At 40.1% G+C, this 22,968-nt stretch overlaps 2 protein-coding genes across 10 annotated transcripts in view; both read left to right on the top strand.

Annotated features, from left to right (window-relative positions):
- Positions 1 to 3,633: 3,633 nt before the first annotated feature.
- sf3b1 (splicing factor 3b, subunit 1) lies at positions 3,634 to 17,553 on the top strand. Of its 6 annotated transcripts, XM_074657573.1 has the most exons (24): positions 3,634 to 3,765; positions 5,614 to 5,786; positions 6,142 to 6,243; positions 6,438 to 6,552; positions 8,969 to 9,048; positions 9,168 to 9,371; positions 9,587 to 10,061; positions 10,195 to 10,316; positions 10,422 to 10,619; positions 10,742 to 10,843; positions 11,993 to 12,172; positions 12,260 to 12,346; positions 12,732 to 13,002; positions 13,260 to 13,405; positions 13,565 to 13,711; positions 14,036 to 14,161; positions 14,691 to 14,912; positions 15,021 to 15,203; positions 15,292 to 15,403; positions 15,506 to 15,626; positions 15,719 to 15,850; positions 16,124 to 16,396; positions 16,513 to 16,729; positions 16,930 to 17,553. In XM_074657573.1, exons 1-24 carry the CDS (start codon positions 3,639 to 3,641, stop codon positions 17,086 to 17,088), a joined length of 4,074 nt encoding a protein of 1,357 aa, XP_074513674.1. In that variant the 5' UTR covers positions 3,634 to 3,638; the 3' UTR covers positions 17,089 to 17,553. The 6 variants fall into 6 exon arrangements, with proteins under 6 accessions (XP_074513674.1, XP_074513679.1, XP_074513680.1 ...); XM_074657575.1 differs by lacking the exons at positions 3,634 to 3,765; positions 5,614 to 5,786; positions 6,142 to 6,243; positions 6,438 to 6,552 and adding exons at positions 7,855 to 7,905; positions 8,569 to 8,623; XM_074657574.1 differs by lacking the exons at positions 3,634 to 3,765; positions 5,614 to 5,786; positions 6,142 to 6,243; positions 6,438 to 6,552 and adding an exon at positions 8,381 to 8,623.
- A 3,692-nt stretch (positions 17,554 to 21,245) lies between these two features.
- The window catches only part of ankrd44 (ankyrin repeat domain 44), a 38,449-nt gene continuing 36,726 nt past the window's right edge, over positions 21,246 to 22,968 (top strand). For 2 of the 4 annotated variants that reach the window (XM_074657570.1, XM_074657571.1), the window contains exon 1: positions 21,247 to 21,820. In XM_074657570.1, the coding sequence (XP_074513671.1) occupies positions 21,794 to 21,820 (27 nt within the window). In that variant the 5' untranslated portion in view covers positions 21,247 to 21,793. Of the gene's footprint in view, positions 21,821 to 22,968 lie in introns of all 4 variants that reach the window. The other 2 variants (XM_074657569.1, XM_074657572.1) reach the window with 2 other exon arrangements.

Here is a 22,968-nt window from a genome sequence, read left to right as displayed (position 1 = left end):
CCCTCATTCTTACGTCACCGCAAATCTCCAAACGTCGGCCTATCATTGGATGGCTCAGATCCCACTGAGCGTTTTCATTGGTCAGCTCTGTGGTTCGTAAACTGAGCATTTGTGACGTTGGTATATTGCGCGTTCACGATCGCGCACACGCAGGAAAGTCACGAGATTGTTGCCTCATGTTTACTTTGTACACACACACACCCACACTATAGGGCCATTAACTTACAATTAAAAAAAGATTATCACAACCATCTTTTCAGCTATTATTTGGGGTCTATTAGGGTTAATGATATAAGTATTACAATTTTTATTTATTATTTATTCATTTGTTTGACAGGGACAATACATGTAGGCATTGTTACACTTAATTAAAGTGCAACCGATGCAATGCATATAGGACAGGGGTCAGCAACCTTTACTATCTAAAGAGCCATTTTAGGCAAAATAATAATTACATTTTGATTTTAATAATTAAATAAAAAATGTGACCATTGTGATGAAGGTAACACAGTTTATAGTCTAAGTATATAGTATATAAGTCTAATGCAGTGAGGGCCAAAGAGCAAATGTACTACGGAGTATTAGGACCACATTGAGGTAAAAACATCTGAGATTTCCAGAATAAAGTCAGAATATTACTAGAAAAAAGTAATAACTTTACGAGAAAAAAGTCGTAATATCAAGAGAATAAAGTCCAAACTTAACAAGAAAAAAAGTAATAATATTACGAGAAAAAATTATTAATATTACGAGAAAAAAGTAATAATATTACGAGAAAAAAGTAATAATATTACGAGAAAAAAGTCGTAATATCAAGAGAATAAAGTCAAAACTTTACAAGAAAAAAAGTCGTAAGTTACGAGAATAAAGTCATAACTTTACGAGAAAAAAAATCTTAATATTACGAGAATAAAGTCATAAGATTACGAGAAAAAAAGAAAATAACACGTAAAATAACTACTTTATAATATTGACTTTATTCTCATAATACAACTTTTTTCTCATAAACTTATGACTTTATTCTCGAAATCCCAGATTTTTTTTTTTTCCTCAACGTGGCCCTAAGACTCTGTCTTACCATAGACCTACAACAATGATAAATAAAAATGAAAATGTAAACAAAAAACACTTATTCAATTCCATTTTTAAAAATCCACAGGGAGCCACTGGAGAGGTGGAGTATGTGGCTCCAGAGCCGCAAGTTGCAGACCCCTGGTATAGGACTTCTAGCCTAAGATAATTTGCAGACCTTGTCCCTGGTTAGGCTTTTAAGATAGATAGATAGATAGATAGTATCTTTATTGATCCCGAGGGAAATTCAAGTTTCCAGCATCACAGTTCCATAGTGCAAAACATGTTAGTAAAAAGACATTTTTCAGATCTTTTTTTCAGACTTTTTTTCGGACATTTTTCGGATCTTTTTTTCAGACTTTTTTTGTTTGACATTTTTCAAATCTTTTTTTTCGGACATTTTTTCAGATCTTTTTTTGTCCTACATTTTTCATATTCTTTTTTTTCACACTTTTTTTCCGGAAATTTTTCATATCTTTTTTTCATATCTTTTTTCTCGGACATTTTTCAGATATTTTTTTTCAGACTTTTTTTTCAGACATTTCTCAGATATTTTTTTCAGACTTTTTTTCAGACATTTTTCAGATATTTTTTTCCAGATATTTTTTTTCAGACTTTCTTTTCGGACATTTTTCAGATATTTTTTTCAGATATTTTTTTTCGGACATTTTTCATAACTTTTTTTTCGGACATCTTTCAGATATTTTTTTTCGGACATTTTTCAGATATTCTTTTTCAGATATTTTTTTCGGATATTTTTCAGATATTTTTTTTCAGACTTTTTCAGACCTTTTTTTTAGACTTTTTTTGTACGATCATTTTTCAGATATTTTTTTTCAGACTTTTTTTTCAAATATTCTTTTTTAGACTTTCTTTTTTGGACATTTTTCAGATATTTTTTTTCAGACATTTTTCAGATATTTTTTTCAGACTTTTTTTTCAGACTTTTTTTCAGACATTTTTCAGATATTTTTTTCCAGATATTTTTTTTCAGACTTTCTTTTCGGACATTTTTCAGATATTTTTTTCAGATATTTTTTTTCGGACATTTTTCATAACTTTTTTTTCGGACATCTTTCAGATATTTTTTTTCGGACATTTTTCAGATATTCTTTTTCAGATATTTTTTTCGGATATTTTTCAGATATTTTTTTTCAGACTTTTTCAGACCTTTTTTTTAGACTTTTTTTGTACGACATTTTTCAGATATTTTTTTTCAGACTTTTTTTTCAAATATTCTTTTTTAGACTTTCTTTTTCGGACATTTTTCAGATATTTTTTTTCAGACTTTTTTTCAGACATTTTTCCGATTTTTTTTTTCCGATTTTTTTTCCGATTTTTTTTTTTCAGACTTTTTTTGTCCGACATTTTTCAGATTTTTTTTTCAGATTTCTTTTTCTGGACATTTTTCAGATATTCTTTTTCAGATATTTTTTTTCAGACTTTTTTTCAGACATTTTTCAGATTTTTTTTTTCAGACTTTTTTTGTCCGACATTTTTCAGATTTTTTTTTTCAGACTTTTTTTTCAGACTTTTTTCAGATTTTTTTCTTTTTTTTTTCTGGACATTTTTCAGATTTTTTTTTTCAGACTTTTTTTTCAGATTTTTTTTTTTTCAGACTTTTTTTGTCCGGCATTTTTCAGATATTTTTTTTCAGACTTTTTTCAGATATTTTTTTCTGGACATTTTTCAGATTTTTTTTTTCAGACATTTTTTCAGACTTTTTTTGTCCGACATTTTTCAGATTTTTTTTTTCGGACATTTTTCAGATTTTTTTTTTCAGACATTTTTTGTCCGACTTTTTTTGTCCAACATTTTTCAGATTTTTTTTTCAGACTTTTTTCAGATTTCTTTTTCTGGACATTTTTCAGATATTCTTTTTCGGACATTTTTCAGATTTTTTTTTTCAGACTTTTTTTTCAGACATTTTTCAGATTTTTTTTTTCAGACTTTTTTTGTCCGACATTTTTCAGATTTTTTTTTCAGACTTTTTTTTCGGACATTTTTCAGATCCTTATTTTGGGGGCGGCTGTCGCTCAGAGGGTAGAGCAGGTTGTCCAGCAATCAGAAGGTCGGGGGTTCGACCCCTGGCTGCTCCGGGTCACTTGTCGATCTGTCCTGCAGCAAGACACTTAAACCCAAATTGCTCCCGAAGGCATAGCCATCGGTGTGTGAATGAGTATTTAGATTATATCTTGATGGGCAAAGTTGGCACCTTAGTAGCCTCTGTCATCAGTGTATGAATGTGTGTGTGGGAATGGGTGAATACTGACATGTAGTGTAGAGCGCTTTGAGGTCGTAAGACTAGAAAAGCGCTATATAAATGCAAGTCCAGAAGAGACTGTTAAAAATGAATATAGTGCAAGATAACAACAGATATACAGGACTATTAAAAATGTGAATATAGTGCTAAAGGTGATATAGTGCTAGATAATAAAATATAATAATAATATATATAAATATAATAATATATTATTGTTTTTTGCCCTATCCCCTTTGCTGCTGTACACTGCAAATTTCCCCACTGCGGGACTAATAAAGGAATATCCTTATCTTATCTAATGCACATGCAACCGCCAATAAACACCAGAGAGGAGGAAGAAGAAGAACCGGAAGGCTGGATTAAACACACTTCCGGTGTCAGACTCGAACAAACCAGCACCAAAATGGCGAAGATCGCCAAAACGCACGAAGGTAAATTACTTCTATAAACTCACTAAATAGCCTCTGTTTCTCATGACCTTTCACCATATTTAGTTTCATGAACTCCTGCAGTACATGTTGCAGTATGTGTAGCTCTGCGTGGTGTAGTTATTAGTAGTTTAAAAGCTGAATGAGCAGCAGCAGCAGCAGCAGGCCGAGCTGCGACGCAACGAGGACGGATCACATAATGGCGCAGGATGCTAGCTCGTTAGCTCGGTGGTTAGCATCCGTCACCGCGCCAGATATGTCCATTTATTATTATATATATACACAACTTCTCCACCAGACTCACCGGCGTGCTTACATTAATATCCAAGCATGTGTTTTATTGTATAACTAGTTAGCTAATCGCGTTTTGTTGTTGATTAAATGCTAATATGGATCTCAAGTTAGCTACCCCAGTTAGCATTAGCTTCATTTTAACAACACCACCAGACCAACACGTTTCACGTACGTGCAGGGAAGTGTGTGTTTGTGTCACGTTAACAGAGATGGAGACGGTTTAAACACTCAAAATAGTTTACAATTCAATCTACTAATTGATAAATCAACTCATCTTTTCTGCTGTACTTGTATTAACTGTTGGGAAGTTTAGTTTATATAACAAAACATCATATTTTATCAAAAATCTCCTGAACAAAAATAGGTTTAAATCAAACCACAGTGAAATAGAATAGGGAGAAATGCATGTTTTCTGAGATTTTGGGTTTTATTTTCAATGGTTTCCAGGGATTTAAATGCACAATTCCTGTGGTGTCTGATTTTGGTACCAATTAATGTGTACTAATAACTTTTCTATATAAATAAGCCGGCAGTTCACACTTACTTCTTGGTCTGTTATTCTTGAGTTATAAACTGCTCCTCAGAACCTAGAACTGGTCCTAGCTATCTGTAAATACCTGCAGTGCTACACAAGCATATGTTTTATTGTATAACTATCTCGCTAATCACTATTTATTGTTGATTAAATTCTAATATGGATCTCAAGTTATTAATAGCTTCATTTTAACAACACAACTCCGACCACACGTTACACAGACGTGCAGTGAAATGTGTATTTGTATAACTGTTATTGCCTCTGTGTCTTTGTAAACAGAGACTGAGACGGCTTAAAGCAGGGGTCAGCAACCTTTACTATCAAAAGAGCCATTTTAGGCAAATTAATAATAATAAAATCTGTCTGGAGCCGCAAAACATTTGAGCATTGTGATGAAGGTAACACAGTTTATAGTCTAAGTATATAGTATATAAGTCTAATGCAGTGAGGGCCAAAGTGCAAATGTACTACGGAGTATTAGGGCCACATTGAGGGAAAAAACATCAGAGATTTACAGAATAAAGTCACTATATTACGAGATAAAAATCATAACTTTACAAGAAAAAAAGTCGTAACACACAACTTTCTCAGGAAATCTGAATTGATAAGAATTCCAGTGTAATTAAATCAAACTATTGTCTTAATCTGATAAATCAGTATTTGTGTGCTGTGCATGCATGTAAACATAGTCAGTATATAGCTGGAAATATATATATATATATAAAAGTTTCCTATAATTTCCCTTGAAAGTGTTATGTTCATTTAGCACTAAAGTTCTTAATTAAATGAGAAAACACTCACAAAAATAGACTTTGCCATGTGGATATTTCGTATAGGCTATTTATTAATTGAACTACCAGAAAACACGCTATATTGTGATATATATCGTTATCGAGATATGAAATGACCTATATCAGGATAGAAGATTTTGGCCATATCGCCCAGCCCTACTGCAGAGTTCGATGTTTCGGCAGTTATGTAGATTCTCATCCTCTCTTGTTTCTTTCTCCATTTCCCGGTAGATATCGAGGCCCAGATCCTGGAGATCCAGGGGATGAAGGCCACCCTGCTGGAGGAAGGAGAGCAGGGAGTGGGCCTCGACTCCACTGGATTTTTTGACCAGGAGATCTATGGAGGCAGCGACAGCCGCTTTGCTGGATATGTCACTTCCATCGCTGCCAATGAACAGGAGGATGTAAGTATTTTCATACCCAGTGCTAGTGGTGGAAGAAGTATTCAGATCCTTTACTTGGTAAATAATTAATTACTTGAGTAAATGTACTTGGTTACATTTCCACCACTGACGAGGGCATAGATATATTTCTCCAGAGTAGTTGCAGAGTGTTGCCTTGTAAACTCGAGATCCTCCTTTAACTAAATCGTGTTATAATACTCTCACTGATACATTTTACTGTTACATAAATTCGATCACAATTCCACAGTTTTTTGGGGAGCTTGACTGCTCCCCTCTGCTTGTTGCATATGAGCTAGGAGAGTCTTGCCAATTTGGTGAGATTTGACTAGACTCTGGTCTCTCTTTCCTTCCTCAGGACGATGAAGAGGATTCCTCAACAAGCTTGTTGGGACAGAAGAAGCCAGGGTACCATGCACCAGTGGCGATACTCAATGCCATTCCTCAGTCAGACGAGCAAGTAAGTGTTGTCTTAAATATCATATTTTCATCCCTGTGTTCTTGCTATCGAATACTCTGTGTGGTGTTAAAGGGAATTTTCTGATATTGTAGAATAAAGCAGAATTAGAGCAGTTTCTTTTTTTAATTGTGCGTGAAACAGGCCTTTTACTTTTCAGTTTAGAAATAAACTTACACCCCATCTTTGTTTTGCAGTACGACCCATTTGCAGAGCATCGTCCGCAGAAGATTGCAGAGCGGGAAGATGAATACAAAGCCCGACGCAGACAGATGATCATCTCGCCTGAGCGTCTCGACCCTTTTGCAGACGGTAAATTTAGCTATTTTTTGACTTCATTACACGTTCCCCATTTCCTCCCCCCTTTTCACGGTTCACTTTTTCGTGACCCCCCATGACAACCAATGGTTTCGCACCCATAGTTTTGCTGTTTTAACCCTTCGACCACAATGCAATAACTTGCCTCCCAGACTTGATGCCTTCCCCGTGGTCAATCCTCTGTGGTCCAAGAACATTTTGTGTCATTGTACGTTTTCTTCCTAATATATGATCTACATTTGTTTTGACTTCCAACTTTGCAACAGCTATCAGTATGGGCCCAAAGTTTATCTTCAGTATTCAGGTTTTAAAAATTATTTTCATTATCTTAAAGTGCAAAATTAAAGTTTTATCCTGGTGCGTGCAATAAAATATAGTGCACTGTAGGGTTGCCATGCTTTTCAGTGGGAGAGGTGGTTAGGTGCTCAATGTTCAAAGGGGTAATTCACCTAACAAACGTGGGTCGCAGATGAGCGGTGTGTGAGTCGAAGGGTTAACAATCCCATGTGAGCGTCAGCCTAAATTATTATGGGAAAGTGCAGTGTCTTCTAGTCGTAGCATATTAAGGATTAAGTGTAAATTTGATGGTTTAGCTATGGTGTAATTCACCTGCCATTGAAGCGTGCTATGTCATGCTGAGCTCAGTAACTGATGACAAACAACAACCTGCTCGCTTATAGACAGAGCTTTAGTAGAGACAAATATGCTTGGTCACTTTGGCATAGTCAACTCAGGATCAATAGGGTTATATAATAACATAAAAGTCACAATCAGATCTAGTTTGTCTTCCCAGTTACTCATTGTCTGGGTTGTAATTTAAGTGGTAACTTGACCACCTCGGTTGGCTTGTAAAACTTAATAGATACGCATGGCCCGTGGGCCTCAACATAGGACATGACAAGTTAGTTATAACTTACTAAGTGTGGCCAGCTTTTCTTATAGATTTTTGGATTAGGCTTATTGGAGTTTAATTTATTTTGCAAGACTTCAAAACTGCCTGGAAGTGTAGAAAGATGCAAGAGCCAACAAGTTTATCTTTCTTTCCATTTTTATTACATCTTCACTTCCACTGACAATATGAGCTTTAAATGGCCTGAGAGCTTCAGGCTCGGTCTAGGTAGGGCTTATCTGAAGCCTGCATGTAGAGAGAGCTCTTTGTACAAAGTTGTTGTGTAAATATATTTTTATTTTACAACTCTCTCTGTAAAATAGAAATATGTTATCAAGAAAAATTGTGTACCACAATACCACAGGCCCATACTAACTGTCCTTAATTTCTCTCCTACAGCAGTACTGCTTTGCCAGTCCTGTACTGCACTCTGTTAAGGGTGCAGCAACTCATCCTGTGTAGGTTATGGGGAACAGAGAACTGTGCACTTGTCAGTTTGGTCAGGGTCCACTGGCTGCTTGTTTGGGGCCTGTGAGGGGAATGAGATGCATCCCAGCTACAACAAACCTCAAGCCCAAGAAGTTTTTTTTTATTTGGCTTATCAATTTATTACAAATTTAGATCATATTTCACATGCATTCATGATGGAAAATGACTGCCCAAATATTTGACTACATATCTTATCCTTATGTTATCAGTCACTTTTGTCAAGAAAAGGAAGTCAAGATCTAAATGCACGATGATTGGATAATAACCAGTGCTATTATGACAATTCAATTTGGCTCTGACATGTCGTATTGTCATATTTTAGACTAGACTTATCATTATTTTTTGCCTCATTTTTATATTTGAATGCCAGAGTAGATGCTCATATTTTGTGGTAATGTCATTCCTAGGTGTAGCCTCAACATCTTGACTTAATTTTTATATGCTAGTGTAAACATTTGGGAATCTGGACCACATAGTCTCCATATGATTTTTTTCTAGTTTTGTGGATATGCCCCAAGAAGATGCTTTGTTTTTTGAGTGCCATAAATCAATGCAACAAAGGTGGTATACTGTTGTGTGTGAGTTCAAACCCTTTTCCAAAGTGTTACTAATGGTAAAGAGAAATTTTCTAGGCTTCTTTTCTGCCGGTTGAAGTCTGACTGCAGATGGACCCTTGGCACTGAAAGTGTACGTATTCTGAAGAGCACAGCCCAGGACCCCTGCATCAGTGATGGCTATAACTTCTTAATCCACTTTAAGAAAACACCACAACCTCAGCTCTTCTTCTCTATGTATCTGCTTGTTTTTCTTTAGAATGCTATGACTGTATGTAAGAAAGACAAATGTATATTTGTATGTAATTCAGTAGGAATGTTTTGTGAATTATAAAAACAGGAACGTAAGTTAATCTGTTGGTTAAAGAGAGTCAGGGTTAGCTGGCTGTGTTTGTGCTTGCTGTGTTTGTAATAACTTGGGTCCCTAGAGTGTATACTGATGAGTGTCCTATGTTCTTGTTCGTGCTCTTTCGCGCAGGGGGCAAAACGCCGGACCCCAAGCTGCAGGTCAGGTCGTATGTGGACGTCATGTTGGAGCAAAACCTGTCCAAAGAGGAGGTGAGCGGCTATCCACTTTTCCAACTTTTCAGATGTTAATCTTTCATAGAGTCCCGTGTTTTGTTGCACCACAGTTGTATTTTTTTTTTTTCTGACGATTTGTGCATTTTTGTTTGCAGAGAGAGATTCGTCAGCAGATGGTAGAGAAGGCCAAAGCTGGGGAACTGAAAGTTGTCAACGGGTCCGCTGCCTCCCAAGCTGCTGCTGCTGCCGCCGCCGCTGCGAAACGTAAACGCCGCTGGGACCAGACAGCTGACCAAACGCCCTCTAATGCTACACCCAAAAAGGTGTCCAGCTGGGACCAGGCTGACAACTCTGCTGAGGTGAGCCACTCAAGTTTCAGCCTCTAACTGTTTGATGGATAAGTTAAGCGCTTTGTAGTGGATACAAATATTTTTAGTTAATTCCTCATAAGTACTCAGTAAAACATAATTTGGTAACGAGGGAATCCACTAATATAGGACAACTATTTTGAAGTTGTAGATTGTCTCACTCATGTTTTTGATCTCATATTTTCTTTGTTCCTGGTCCCTTGTAGACTCCAGGACACACACCAGGACACACCCCCGCACACACACCTTCAAACAGCCGATGGGATGAAACCCCTGGCCGCCCTAAAGGCAGCGAGACACCAGGGGCCACCCCCAGTACCCGCATGTGGGACCCCACTCCCAGTCACACACCTGCTGGCGCTGCCACCCCTGGCAGAGACACGCCTGGCCACGCCACACCTGGCCATGGTGGAGCCACAGGAAGTGTACGCAAGAACCGCTGGGACGAAACCCCAAAGACAGAGAGGGAAACACCGGGACACGGGAGTGGCTGGGCTGAAACGCCACGCACAGACAGAGGAGATGAGTCGGTGGGCGAGACTCCAACCCCAGGGGCCAGTAAGAGGAAGTCTCGGTGGGATGAAACCCCTGCTAGTCAGATGGGATCCTCAACACCACTACTCACCCCGGGAAAAACTCCCATCGGAACGCCAGCTATGAACATGGCTACCCCAACGCCAGGTAAGAAGGAAGGAAGAAGGAAACCTCATTTGCAGAATCTAATGGACATCATATATTAGTCTCATGGAACCTCAGGCCCCTTAATGGTTATACTGTGTTTTTATAATAAATTTCCTCTTCTGTTTTTTTTCAGGTCACCTGATGAGCATGACTCCAGAGCAGTTGCAGGCATGGAGGTGGGAGAGGGAGATTGATGAGAGGAACCGGCCACTCACAGATGAGGAGCTTGACGCCATGTTCCCAGAGGGATACAAGGTCCATGCCCCTTTTTATTATCTTAAATTCTCAAGTAACAAAAATATGAGTAAATATAATTTAAAAGTAGTCACAGTACTGACAGTCTGTTGTTCTTCTCCACAGGTCTTGCCTCCACCAGCAGGCTACGTGCCGATCCGTACTCCGGCGCGTAAGCTGTCAGCCACGCCAACCCCCATCGGAGGCATGACGGGCTTCCACATGCAGGTGGAGGACCGCACCACGAAACAGATGAACGACCAGCCCTCAGGAAACCTCCCCTTCCTCAAACCTGATGACATCCAGTATTTTGACAAACTGCTGGTGAGCATCCCATTTGTGCTCACAACATACGTTTAACCGCTTTAGAATCAACAGCTGGGGATGTTTGTCCTGTCTGAAGTTCAACATGTGTGTTGATGACTATCTCTGTATGTTTGTGTTAGGTGGAGGTGGATGAGTCCACGTTGAGCCCTGAGGAGCAGAAAGAGAGGAAGATCATGAAGCTGCTGCTGAAGATTAAAAATGGAACACCGCCCATGAGAAAGGTTTGTCACTGGGTTTATTTCTTCACTTTGAGTCCTCATATGATTTCCAATATCCCCTACAACAGTCCCCAAATGTCCCATAGATGAATACGGCAAAATGCCGGAAGTAACCAAGTTGCTATTATTGCGGTGGCATCTCCCTACAGTACACACACATTTGAATACAATATGTCCTAAAAGAAGTGTACAATTTTCCACTTTTACCTTTACTTTCTATATAACGTTACTTTTGACAATGATTTTCAGGAGTTCGGGAAGAACCTGAGCAGTTCTCAGCTGCCTAACATTAGCCTGACATGGTAAAATAAGTAACTTCAACTAAGTTAACACTGCTTAGCTAGCGTAACTAACATTAGTGGGCTAAAGGCACTGTCTAGGAGCCCAGGTGGTCCCACAGAATTAATTAACTCAATCAACCAACTGTGGCGTTATTGTGAAATATAAACGTCAGTTGCTCTATCCAAGGCGACCTAATGACCACAAAGTAAACATCATTAATCGCTCGGCACCACAAAGTGTCTGCTAATGTGTTAACTGACTCTAAGCCGAAAGCGTCGTGGTTGCTCGTAGTGACAGCAGCTGTTGAAAACACGAGCAGAGCATGTATGTCCCCGTAAAAGCCTTCAATTTGATTTTAATCCATTTTAAATACATACTCATCTGTGTTTATTATCTACGCTGACCAGTTACTTAACTTACTACGAGCAAACACGGACGCCTTCAGCTGAAAGTCGCCAATTAACACAGTTGACAGACAGTAAAATCACTACGACTTGCCACCGCAGTAATGGCGGCGCCGCTAGATCGCGGAACACACAAAGCGATTGCCGGATTTGTCTATATTCTTTGAGCTTCTCCTGTCCCATTTCTTCTCGTCATAAATCTGCCTTGTAATAGCATGAAGCACAACAACAGCACCTATTGCAAGATCAACACCCAGCACTGAGCCTGAAAGTGGCTGCAGTGTGAATATTTGCTTGCTAAAGAATCTCCTCTCTGAGGAGATGCTGCTTTCAGTGGAGGTCTAAGTGTAGACCATCATGCTCTGCTGGGAGCAGCCGACAGAAATCCGCAGATCTGTAGAGACTGAAGCCTGTCTGACTCTCTGACTGTCCGTCTGACTGATCTTCTCCCCTCTCTTGTCTCCAGGCCGCTCTGCGTCAGATCACAGATAAAGCTCGTGAATTTGGAGCAGGCCCCCTGTTCAATCAGATCCTGCCATTACTCATGTCGCCCACCCTGGAGGACCAGGAGCGCCATCTGCTGGTTAAAGTCATTGACCGCATCCTCTACAAACTTGATGACCTGGTTCGACCATACGTACACAAGGTAGGCTCGGCGTGAAAAAGATCTAAGCTTATATTTTTTTGTGGATTGTGTGTGAGGAACTTGACTTACTGTCCTCTTTGTGTCCAGATCCTGGTGGTGATTGAGCCCTTGCTGATTGATGAGGACTACTATGCCAGAGTAGAAGGCAGAGAAATCATCTCAAACTTGGCAAAGGTAATGTGGAGCCCTTTTTTTACGTACACCCTGCTTCCTGCGAACTATTCTCGCCTGTTCAACCTGTCCGTGGTTCAGATCAGGGCTAGTCGTTCGCTAGATTAACACCAACATGAGAGCTAGCAGACCTGATTTTCATACCTTGTCTGTTCTCAATCTGCACCCGTTGGTTACAATCAGATATTTCACTAAAAGAATTTAGTTAGTTATTGTTTTTTTCAGTGTCAATATATGCAGAATTGTTGACACAAATGTAAACTGTGCACCTGAACCAGGTTAAGCATAAAAACTGGTACACCTTCTGTTTAAGTAGTACGTCTGCCCTGCTGTCTGATGCCATCATGGTAAATGTCTGACTCATTCAACTTCTTCCTGTCTGTCCCAGGCGGCCGGTTTGGCTACGATGATCTCCACAATGCGACCTGATATCGACAACATGGACGAGTATGTGAGAAACACCACAGCCCGAGCCTTCGCCGTGGTGGCCTCCGCTCTTGGCATTCCCTCCCTCCTACCGTTTCTCAAAGCTGTGTGTAAAAGCAAGAAGTCCTGGCAGGCCCGGCACACAGGCATCAAGATCGTGCAGCAGATCGCCATCCTCATGGGCTGCGCCATTCTGCCCCACCTTCGTAGCTTGGTGGAGATCATCGAACACGGTTAGTCATAGTGTTATAGACTTTCACTGTTGATTATTATCAAATTGTAAAATAAAGTACAAAATAGTTCATTGCAGCCTTTTAGGATTTATTTTCACATTTATTTTTTAATTTTCACTCTAATCTGAACCTTAAAATGGATTTAAATTTTGCCAAACCTGCAGATACAGTTCATAATTGTTCAATAAACACTGTCATAATGTCTGTAATAAAATGTGTTCACGCTTTGACTGTTTGTTTTGACTGTGATGCCACAGGTCTGGTGGACGAGCAGCAGAAGGTGAGGACCATCAGTGCCCTGGCTATAGCTGCCCTCGCTGAAGCCGCTACACCCTACGGTATCGAGTCCTTTGACTCTGTCCTCAAGCCGCTGTGGAAGGGTATCAGACAGCACAGAGGAAAGGTAAGAAGTCAAGAACAAATAGCATTTATTGCAAGATCCACACCCCCACAAGCCTGCATGTGGCCACAGTGTGAATATTTGCTTGCTACAAAGTCTCCTTGGGCGGAGCTGTTGAGCTGAGTTTGTATTTATATATTATTTCTCCCTCTTTGTCACCAGGGTCTGGCTGCTTTCCTCAAAGCTATCGGTTACCTGATCCCACTGATGGACGCCGAGTATGCAAACTACTACACCAGAGAGGTGATGTTGATCCTCATCCGAGAGTTCCAGTCCCCTGATGAGGAGATGAAGAAGATTGTGCTCAAGGTAAGGGGGGGAAGAATAACTCAAGTCTTACCGACTTCTGTAGCAAAAAAAAAATGCTTCTAAAAACTTAAGCTAACTTCCTGCGACTCATTCTCGCCTGTTCAGCCACTACATGGTTGCGTCAGGGCTAGTATGTCGCTATATGAACACCAGCACGAGAATTAGCAGAGCTGGTAACCTTTGTCCTCTCTGTTCTCACCCTGCACCCGTTGGTTACATCTGCGTTTTGTCTGAACCAAGAGGTCCAAAGAAAAACTTTGAAACCTGAATCCTTGTTGATGTTAGTTTCCTTCTCTGACCTGCACTTGTGTTTTTGTCTCGTAGGTGGTGAAGCAGTGTTGTGGCACTGATGGTGTGGAAGCCAACTACATTAAGACTGAGATCCTGCCTCCCTTCTTCAAGCACTTCTGGCAGCACAGGATGGCTCTGGACAGACGCAACTACAGACAGGTTAGCAAACACACACAAGTTCAACTTAAAAAAAGTCAGTGCCAGGGGACGTAGTTCCCTTTTGTCAATCTAATGAATCCAATAATTACCTTTTTAAAATATGACCATGTTCTCTTGTTAATAATAGCTGAAGTATGCATTAACAGATGTCACATCATGTCATCAAAAGATTAAGATTTAAGCTTCTTCCTGCGAACTATTCTCGCCTGTTCAACCTGTCCGTGGTTCGGATCAGGGCTAGTCGTTCGCTAGATTAACACCAACATGAGAGCTAGCAGACCTGACGTTTAATGTCTCGTCTGTTCTCAATCTGCACCCGTTGGTAACAATCAAATATTCCACTTACAGAATTGTATTTATTGATTTGATAGATATCAATCACTACCACTGTTGGGACAGATACAAATGCAGACATGATGCAGTTATTACAGCAAGCAAACCATTGGGGGTTTTTGGAACTTCTGAACTTCTGAAGCTTTTGCACCAATCCCTCACACGTTTTTTTAACCATCTTTCTCCCCTCGAACAGTTGGTGGACACCACTGTGGAGCTGGCCAACAAAGTGGGAGCAGCAGAGATCATTTCTCGCATCGTTGATGACCTGAAAGATGAGGCGGAGCAGTACAGAAAGATGGTGATGGAGACCATTGAGAAAATCATGGGCAACCTGGGTGCAGCCGACATCGACCACAAGCTGGAGGAGCAGTTGATCGACGGTATCCTGTACGCCTTCCAGGAGCAGACAACCGAGGTGAGAGGGATGATGCTGCAGAAATCTTACAACAGCTTGTAAAGTCAAGATTTTCCAATATAGAGTGTTTTTGTTTTGTTAATCTCATCACTTCACGTTTTCCTCCAGGACTCTGTGATGCTGAATGGTTTCGGCACCGTGGTGAACGCCCTCGGGAAGCGTGTGAAGCCCTACCTGCCTCAGATCTGCGGTACGGTGCTGTGGCGTCTCAACAACAAGTCCGCCAAAGTCCGTCAGCAGGCTGCCGACCTGATCTCACGTACCGCCGTGGTCATGAAGACTTGTCAGGAGGTATGCTATGAAGACACACAAACTCAAAGACACAACCGTATAACTTATTTTAGAAACTAATGTATGTTCTGTTTGTCCGTCACTGCAGGAAAAGCTGATGGGTCACTTGGGTGTGGTGCTGTACGAGTACCTGGGAGAGGAGTACCCTGAGGTGTTGGGTAGCATCCTGGGAGCACTGAAGGCCATCGTTAACGTTATCGGTACGTCTCCTCACTACATCATCACTGCATTTTCAAGGATAAACCTGTTTAGCTTTCAGAAACATCTGGATGGCTAATAGATCATGTCTCTTCTCATTGCAGGTATGCACAAGATGACTCCACCAATCAAAGACCTGCTTCCTCGTTTGACTCCCATCCTGAAGAACAGACATGAGAAAGTGCAGGAGAACTGTATCGACCTGGTGGGCAGGATCGCTGACAGGTCGGTGGAATAAAACCTCAGATTGAAGTTATACGAATCTGATTGTTGTGTGTTATTAGAACTTGTATCCTAACCTGTTGTCTATATTTCAGGGGTGCTGAATATGTGTCGGCCAGGGAGTGGATGAGGATTTGCTTTGAACTGCTGGAGCTGCTGAAGGCTCACAAAAAAGCCATCCGCAGAGCTACTGTCAACACATTTGGTTATATCGCCAAAGCCATCGGGTGAGTGCCATTGAGATCTTCATAAATAACAAATCTGTTTAATTGTCTCTGTTAAGGGGATCTGCTTAACGTCTTTTTAATACATTCTTATGGTGTGTTCACACCAAGAGTGAAATGTTAAAATGCATTTTATGTGCTGTTAAAATTCTTAAAAATGTTTAAATTTAGGTTGCAGAAACCCTGTAATGATCTGTGTTTATGTTTTAAAAGATCAAATCATTCCCTGTTTCTCTACAATTTTGACTAACACTTTGCCCTCCTCCTTCCTCTTAGTCCCCACGACGTCTTGGCCACTTTGCTCAATAACCTGAAGGTCCAGGAGCGTCAGAACAGAGTCTGCACGACTGTGGCCATCGCCATCGTCGCCGAGACCTGTTCACCGTTCACGGTGCTGCCGGCGCTCATGAACGAATATCGCGTGCCTGAGCTCAACGTGCAGAACGGCGTGCTCAAGTCCCTCTCCTTCCTGTTCGAGTACATCGGAGAGATGGGCAAAGACTACATCTACGCTGTCACGCCGCTGCTGGAGGACGCACTCATGGACAGGTGAGTCTTTGCACTCTTATTTTTGATGAGTTAAAGTGTATCACTTAAATAAAACATGTGGCTTCTGGTATATATCTTCCACTAACTGTTGACCCTGTATTTGTGTCATCCTGCAGAGACCTGGTCCACAGACAGACGGCCAGCGCGGTGGTCCAGCACATGTCTCTGGGCGTATACGGTTTCGGCTGTGAAGACTCCCTCAACCACTTGCTGAACTACGTGTGGCCCAACGTGTTTGAGACGTCGCCTCACGTGATCCAGGCAGTTATGGGCGCCCTGGAGGGGCTGAGGGTCGCCATCGGGCCCTGCCGCATGCTGCAGTACTGCTTACAGGTGAGGACATACAGAAAACACAGGCACAACTGGTACCACTTTGGCAGCTCTGATGAATATGGTGCAAAAGTGAAACATTTGACCGCCAGGGAGCAAGACTCTTCAATTTAACGTGTTGGAGTAGTTAAGGTTGTAAAAAGTGATGGAAAACAAAAAGTGTCTGAATAAACCTCTTAATATTGTGTTGCTTGTGTCTCCAGGGTTTGTTCCATCCAGCCAGGAAGGTGCGAGACGTCTACTGGAAGATCTACAACTCCATTTACATCGGCTCCCAGGACGCCCTCATCGCTCACTACCCACAAGTCTACAACGACGAGAAGAACATGTACGTCCGCTACGAGCTGGATTACGTCTTGTAAATATGAATTCATGTGCTCTCCGCTTCACTCTCCATTGTCGTCTCCAATCCTCGTCTAGGACTGAGGCTGTTTTAATTTAGCAACAGTAATGTTTCCCAGGGTAAAAAACAATCCAGCACAGGCCACATTCAGCCTCTGTTTGATGACACTTTATTGACCCTGAAATGAAAAAAAATGAGCATGAGATTAGAGAGAAATAAGAGGAACGTTGTAGAGTCTTAATTTGTCCTCTTTTTTGAGTGTTCCCTGTAAGGAATGGCCGAGGTCAGACCAGCCTTGATTTGAAGAATGCAGAACAAGTCATCACAATGTTTTAAATATTTGGATTATTTTTTTGTTTTGTGTGTAATGATAGGCCTCCGTACCGGCTGCTCCCTTTACACACCTGCTCCTCCTTTCACACCTCTGTTCTTATTAGATTGTTGCTTTATTTAACCGAATAAAATGTTTGTGTATAAAACTCCACTTCTGTGTATCGACACGTTTTTATTTTCTTCATATAATGCCGGGTACACACTACATGAGACACCCCAGGCAAAAACATTGTTTTTCATGCACTGATTGATTTGAGATTTGAGATTTCCAGATTTCTTCTTTCAGACTGGAGGAAAGAAAACATCCAAAATACACATTTAGGTGTTTATGTTACTACATTTTGTCAATTTGCGTCTGTAGATTTCTCCTAAATTCACCAAAAGTAGATAATGGTAGAAAAAAGTTGAATGTAAGCACTAAAGTCCTTTAAGAGCTGAATATTTTGAAAGTTAAACGGTTTCTGTAGCTGAAAGAATGCAGAAGTAGTTAAAGTCCAAAATGTACGGAAGAAATAGAAGATGATGCAGAAAAATAAAAATTTGCTGTATTACAGCATTCACACAATAACCCTGCAAGTACCTCAAAATTGTACTTAATTGCAGATGTACTTGGTTACATTCCACCACTGGTTCACATTATAATCATCAATGAGTCGGCTGAATGAACCCTTGTGGTGTCAAGTGTTCCTTTTAGTTTCTTCAGTAGACATTCAGTGTTTCAGACATCCTCGTCTGCCCTTTAAAGGTTTCTGATTACAGGTGAATCTTTAGGGTTAATTGGTTGTTGTTAGGGAGGATCCTCCTTATCATCCTGCTGAGACACAACAACCAGATAAAGCAGTGAGAGCCCACAGGGAGGAGAGGGGGAGTCTTCTGCTGGTGGCCTCATTCAGGATGAATTCATCGCTCACATCATAACGTAGTGAACTCAGTCTGACATAATGGAAGCAGCACAAAATATGAGTTCACTTCAGTTACAGACACGGTCTCATAAACTCGGCTACCTTCTGCTTTTTAATCATTTACATTATAAGAGTGTTACAGTGGTGAAATGTAACTAAATACATTTACTCAAGTACTGTACATGAGGTAATTGTACTTTACTTGTTTCAGTTCTAATGTGTTTTACAGATGAATATTCACAAAAAAATATATATATAAATAAAAATAAATCAACGACTCAAAACAAAACAGCATGGAAAAAATAATAATAATTATATATATATATATATATATAATTATAGTTATATATAATATATATATTAATTAAATTATTGATAATTAATTATTGGAAATAATTTTTTACTGCACTATACTTTGCAGATTCAGATTAAATTTATACATTACAATGAATTTATACATGATGTAATATTATATATTACTGTAAGCTACCCTGCAGTATATAAAGTAGTTGAAATCAGCCCCACCTTTGCAAACGGCAACATTAAAGTGATAATTACAGAATAATCAATTTCTTTGATCCCAAATAAAGGAAAAAAATGTAAAATAAATACATGAATAAAAATAAATAATAGCCTCAAATGTTCACATGCAGTTTTAAGGGTACCAAATATATTAAGCACAACTGTTACAAACCACCACCACCATAGGTTTGCTTCTCCAAAACACAAACGATACACATATAACAACGAAAACACTTGTGTTAACTTATATTTTATTCATCACAGCTCATGAATAATTACAGTTTATCGCCTCTGCAGATAAATGTGGGATGAAAACAATATTTGCCACAATTAGGGGCCTTAATATTAATATATTACACCACTGTCAGTGTCACCCCTCCATCATACAGCTGAGGAATAAATTGGGAATTCACTTGCACTAAAAAAAAAAAAAAAAGCATGCATGAACGCTCAAAGGCTCACAATGGAAAAAAACCTCCCCCACTCTCCCTCCCCTCCATTCATTCACTCACCACCACCACCGCTGCTGCTGCTGCTGCACAGCCAGTTTCATGTGACCCAGATTCCCCTGGCAGACTCTGGGTCAGCTAATCTGAGTGTGTGTGTGTGTGTGTGAGTGAGGCTGTAGCAGAGGGATATCCCTTGAAAACCAGAGGCAAATATGTGTATGGTGGCGCTAGAGGAGAAGTCAGAGCATCACACTGAAGTCATTAGTTTACATCGTCTGGGAACCATGAAGGTCTGTGGCAAATTAATCTAGTAGATGTTGAGCTATTTCACAGGATAAGTGGAAACTTTAAGCTGCTGGTGACGCTAGAAGAAGAAGAGCAATAAGAAGAAGAAGTCAAATCATCACCAAATCATAAATATCTTTCATGACAATCCATCCAGTAGTTGTTGAGATATTTCAGTCTGGATCAGAGTGGTGGTCTTGCGGCTAAAAAACATCCTGAACTGGAACGTTTTGATGTTTTTTATCTTCCAGACACAATAAGGAGCCTCTTCCCTTATAACCTCAGGAATGTATCTCCATGAAACATACATGGGGGTGTCTCTGATGCTGCTGTGTGTGTGTGTGTTTTGTGTGTGTGTGTGTGTGTGTGTGTGTGTGTTGAGTCATCACTGGGAGGTAACCTGCCACCCAGGGGTAGATGACTGTGATTAGAAATGTTTCCATTGTGAGACATTGCGTACATGAAGTGACACGAGCCGTGATGTAGTAGGATAATAAACTGAGATTGTAGACTATAATTTCCAGTTAATTATGACGGAAAGCAACAAACTATAAAAAGCTTTCATTTATACTTCCTTTTTTCTTAAAGGTCCATATTGTGATTTTGCATTAATTGAGCCTAAATACCCAAAATGAATCAGGAATAGCTTCTCAACTGTAAGGCTTATATGCATATATGTGGTCTCTTTTTACCTCGTAAATTTATGACTTTATTCTCGTAATATTACGACTTTTTTTCTCGTAATATTATGACTTTATTCTGGAAATCTCAGATGTTTTTTCCTCAATGTGGCCCTAATACTCCGTAGTACATTTGCTCTTTGGCCCTCACTGCATTAGACTTATGTACTATATACTTAGACTATAAGCTGTGTTACCTTCATCACAATGCTCAAATGTTTTGTGGCTCCAGACAGATTTTTTTTTGTTTTTTTTGCCTAAAATGTCTCTTGATAGTAAAGGTTGCTGACCCCTGGTCTAAGTATATAGTATATACTGTAAGTCTAATGCAATGAGGGTCAAAGTGCAAATGTACTACGGAGTATTAAGGCCACATTGAGGGAAAACAAATCTGAGATTTCCAGAATAAAGTCATAATATTAAGTAATATAATATTAAATAATAAGTTTACGAGAAAAAAAGTCATAAGATTATGAGAATAAAGTCATAATATTACGAGAAAAAAAGAAAATAACATGTAAAATTACTACTTTATAATATTATGACTTTATTCTCAAAATCTCAGATTTATTTCCTTTTCCTCAATGTGGCCGTAATACTCCGTCGTAACGTCCTACCATACACCTACAACAATGATAAATATAAATAAAAATGAAAATGTAAACAAAAAAACAGTTATTCATTTCCATTTTTATAAATCCACAGGGAGCCACTGGAGAGGAGCTAAAGAGCCTCAGGTGGCAGACCTCTGTCATATACATATATAAGCTGTGTTACCTTCATCACAATGCTCAAATGTTTTGCGGCTCCAGACAGATTTTATTTAGTTGTTTTTTTTCCTAAAATGTCTCTTCTGATAGTAAAGGATGCTGACCCCTGACCTATACTTTTATAAACTTCTGGATGCTTTAGTTAATCAGGTTAAAGTTATCCCCTGTGTGTCCAGAGGAGGGCAGCAGCAGCTGTGCAGGAGGCTGCTTGGTCTGTTGTTGATGCTGAGGAAGCTGCTCCTCCACTTCTGCATCTGAGAGGAGGAGGAGGAGGAGGAGGAGGAAGAGGAGAGACGAGGCTCCAACTTCCTGTGTGATCTGCTGTTCAGCTGAGTTCAGCCTGGCTGCCTCTCCGGGAGGCTTGTGGCTCTGCAGAAGAACCGGAGAGGAAGAAGCTTTCTGTGGGGTTGTTGGTGAATGTATGGCTCCTTGAGGACGCCTGGAAGCTCCACCAGCAGCAGCAGCAGAAGCAGCAGCACTAAGCAGCATTAGAGGCCATAAATGTGTCTTGTTTTGGGTCAGTGCCTCGGAGCGGCCGCCTCGGCTCAGCAGCAGCAGCGACGCCGCAGATAGTGTGAGTAGGAGCGGGTCTGTTGGCTGCTGGCTGCTCAGCCTCGGCCTTCATCACCATCACCCGGCCTGAGAGGAGCTATACGAGGAGCTGCTGCTAGCCGGAAGTCCTGAGAAAAGGAGGAGGTGTGCAGCAGCATCTTAGCCGTGCATGGTGCTGCGGTGTCGGGAGGAGAGTGGATGAGCAGCCGGAGCTGACCCAGACACCCAGAGATGGCTGTCCTCAAACTGGCCGACCAGGTACAACCTAGCTGGTAGCTTTAGCATGCAAACACTCCATCACATCACACTGCTGTTTGGTGTTTAATGTCTTTGTGTTGGCTCAGCTGAGATACAAATAAACCACATTAATTACTTCTGCAGACTGAGCATAGAATATAAACATAAAAACAAAAAAAAAGCCTTTTAAAATGAGACACCTCAACATAATAACACTTCCTGCTCGGTGTCCTTCTTCCGCAAAGCATCACAGCTGCACAAATATCCTCTTTAATGTGGATTTATCTGCAGCTAAGTGTTCATGACTCCATAGTGCTGCAATGTGTTTCAGAAATGCATGCAAATGCAATTAATATGTGATACGATTTCATGCCAAGGAGATATATATGAGCTTTTGATTGCATCACATGATGCTCCTCTGCAGAGTTTCAGTCTCATTTTTACAGTAAAATAAACAAAAAGTCCTTAAATTGTGCACAAAATATTGAGATTTGAACATGCACATCTCTGTTGTTTGCTCTGGAGCTTTTTGATTGTATCACATGATGCTCCTCAGCAGAGTTTCAGTCTCAAGTTCACCTTCTGCAAAGCATCACAGCTGCACAAATATCCTCATTAATGTGGATTTATCTGCAGCTAAATGCAGTGTTCATGACTCCATCCATAGTGCTGAGATGTGTTGTAGAAATGCATGTGACAGACTTCTCCAAATGCATGAAAATACATGCACATAATATGTGATAAGATGTCATGCCAAGGAGACATATTTGAGAAACAACCTCACCTCAAGGTCTATTTGAGCTTTTGATTGTATCATATGATGCTCCTCAGCAGAGTTTCAGTCTCATTTTTACACTAAAATCAACAAAAAGTCATTAAAGTGTGCACTAAAATTGAACATGTATTTATCTCTGTTGTCTGCTGAAGAAGATTGTGTGACATAGTCGAAAGCTCACATATTAATCTTCTTCAGACTGAGCATAGAATATAAACATAAAAACTAAAAAATTGTCAGTGTTCCTTTAAAATGAGCACTTCACATAACACTTCCTGCTCGGCGTCCTTCTTCCGCAAAGCATCACAGCTGCACAAATATATACTCATTAATGTGGATTTATCTGCAGCTAAATGCAGCGTTCATGACTCCATCCATAGCGGTGAAATGTGTT

The sequence above is a fragment of the Sebastes fasciatus genome, chromosome 14 (assembly GCF_043250625.1).
Source record: "Sebastes fasciatus isolate fSebFas1 chromosome 14, fSebFas1.pri, whole genome shotgun sequence".
NCBI lineage: Eukaryota > Metazoa > Chordata > Actinopteri > Perciformes > Sebastidae > Sebastes > Sebastes fasciatus.
This window is presented reverse-complemented; position numbering and strand designations above follow the sequence as displayed.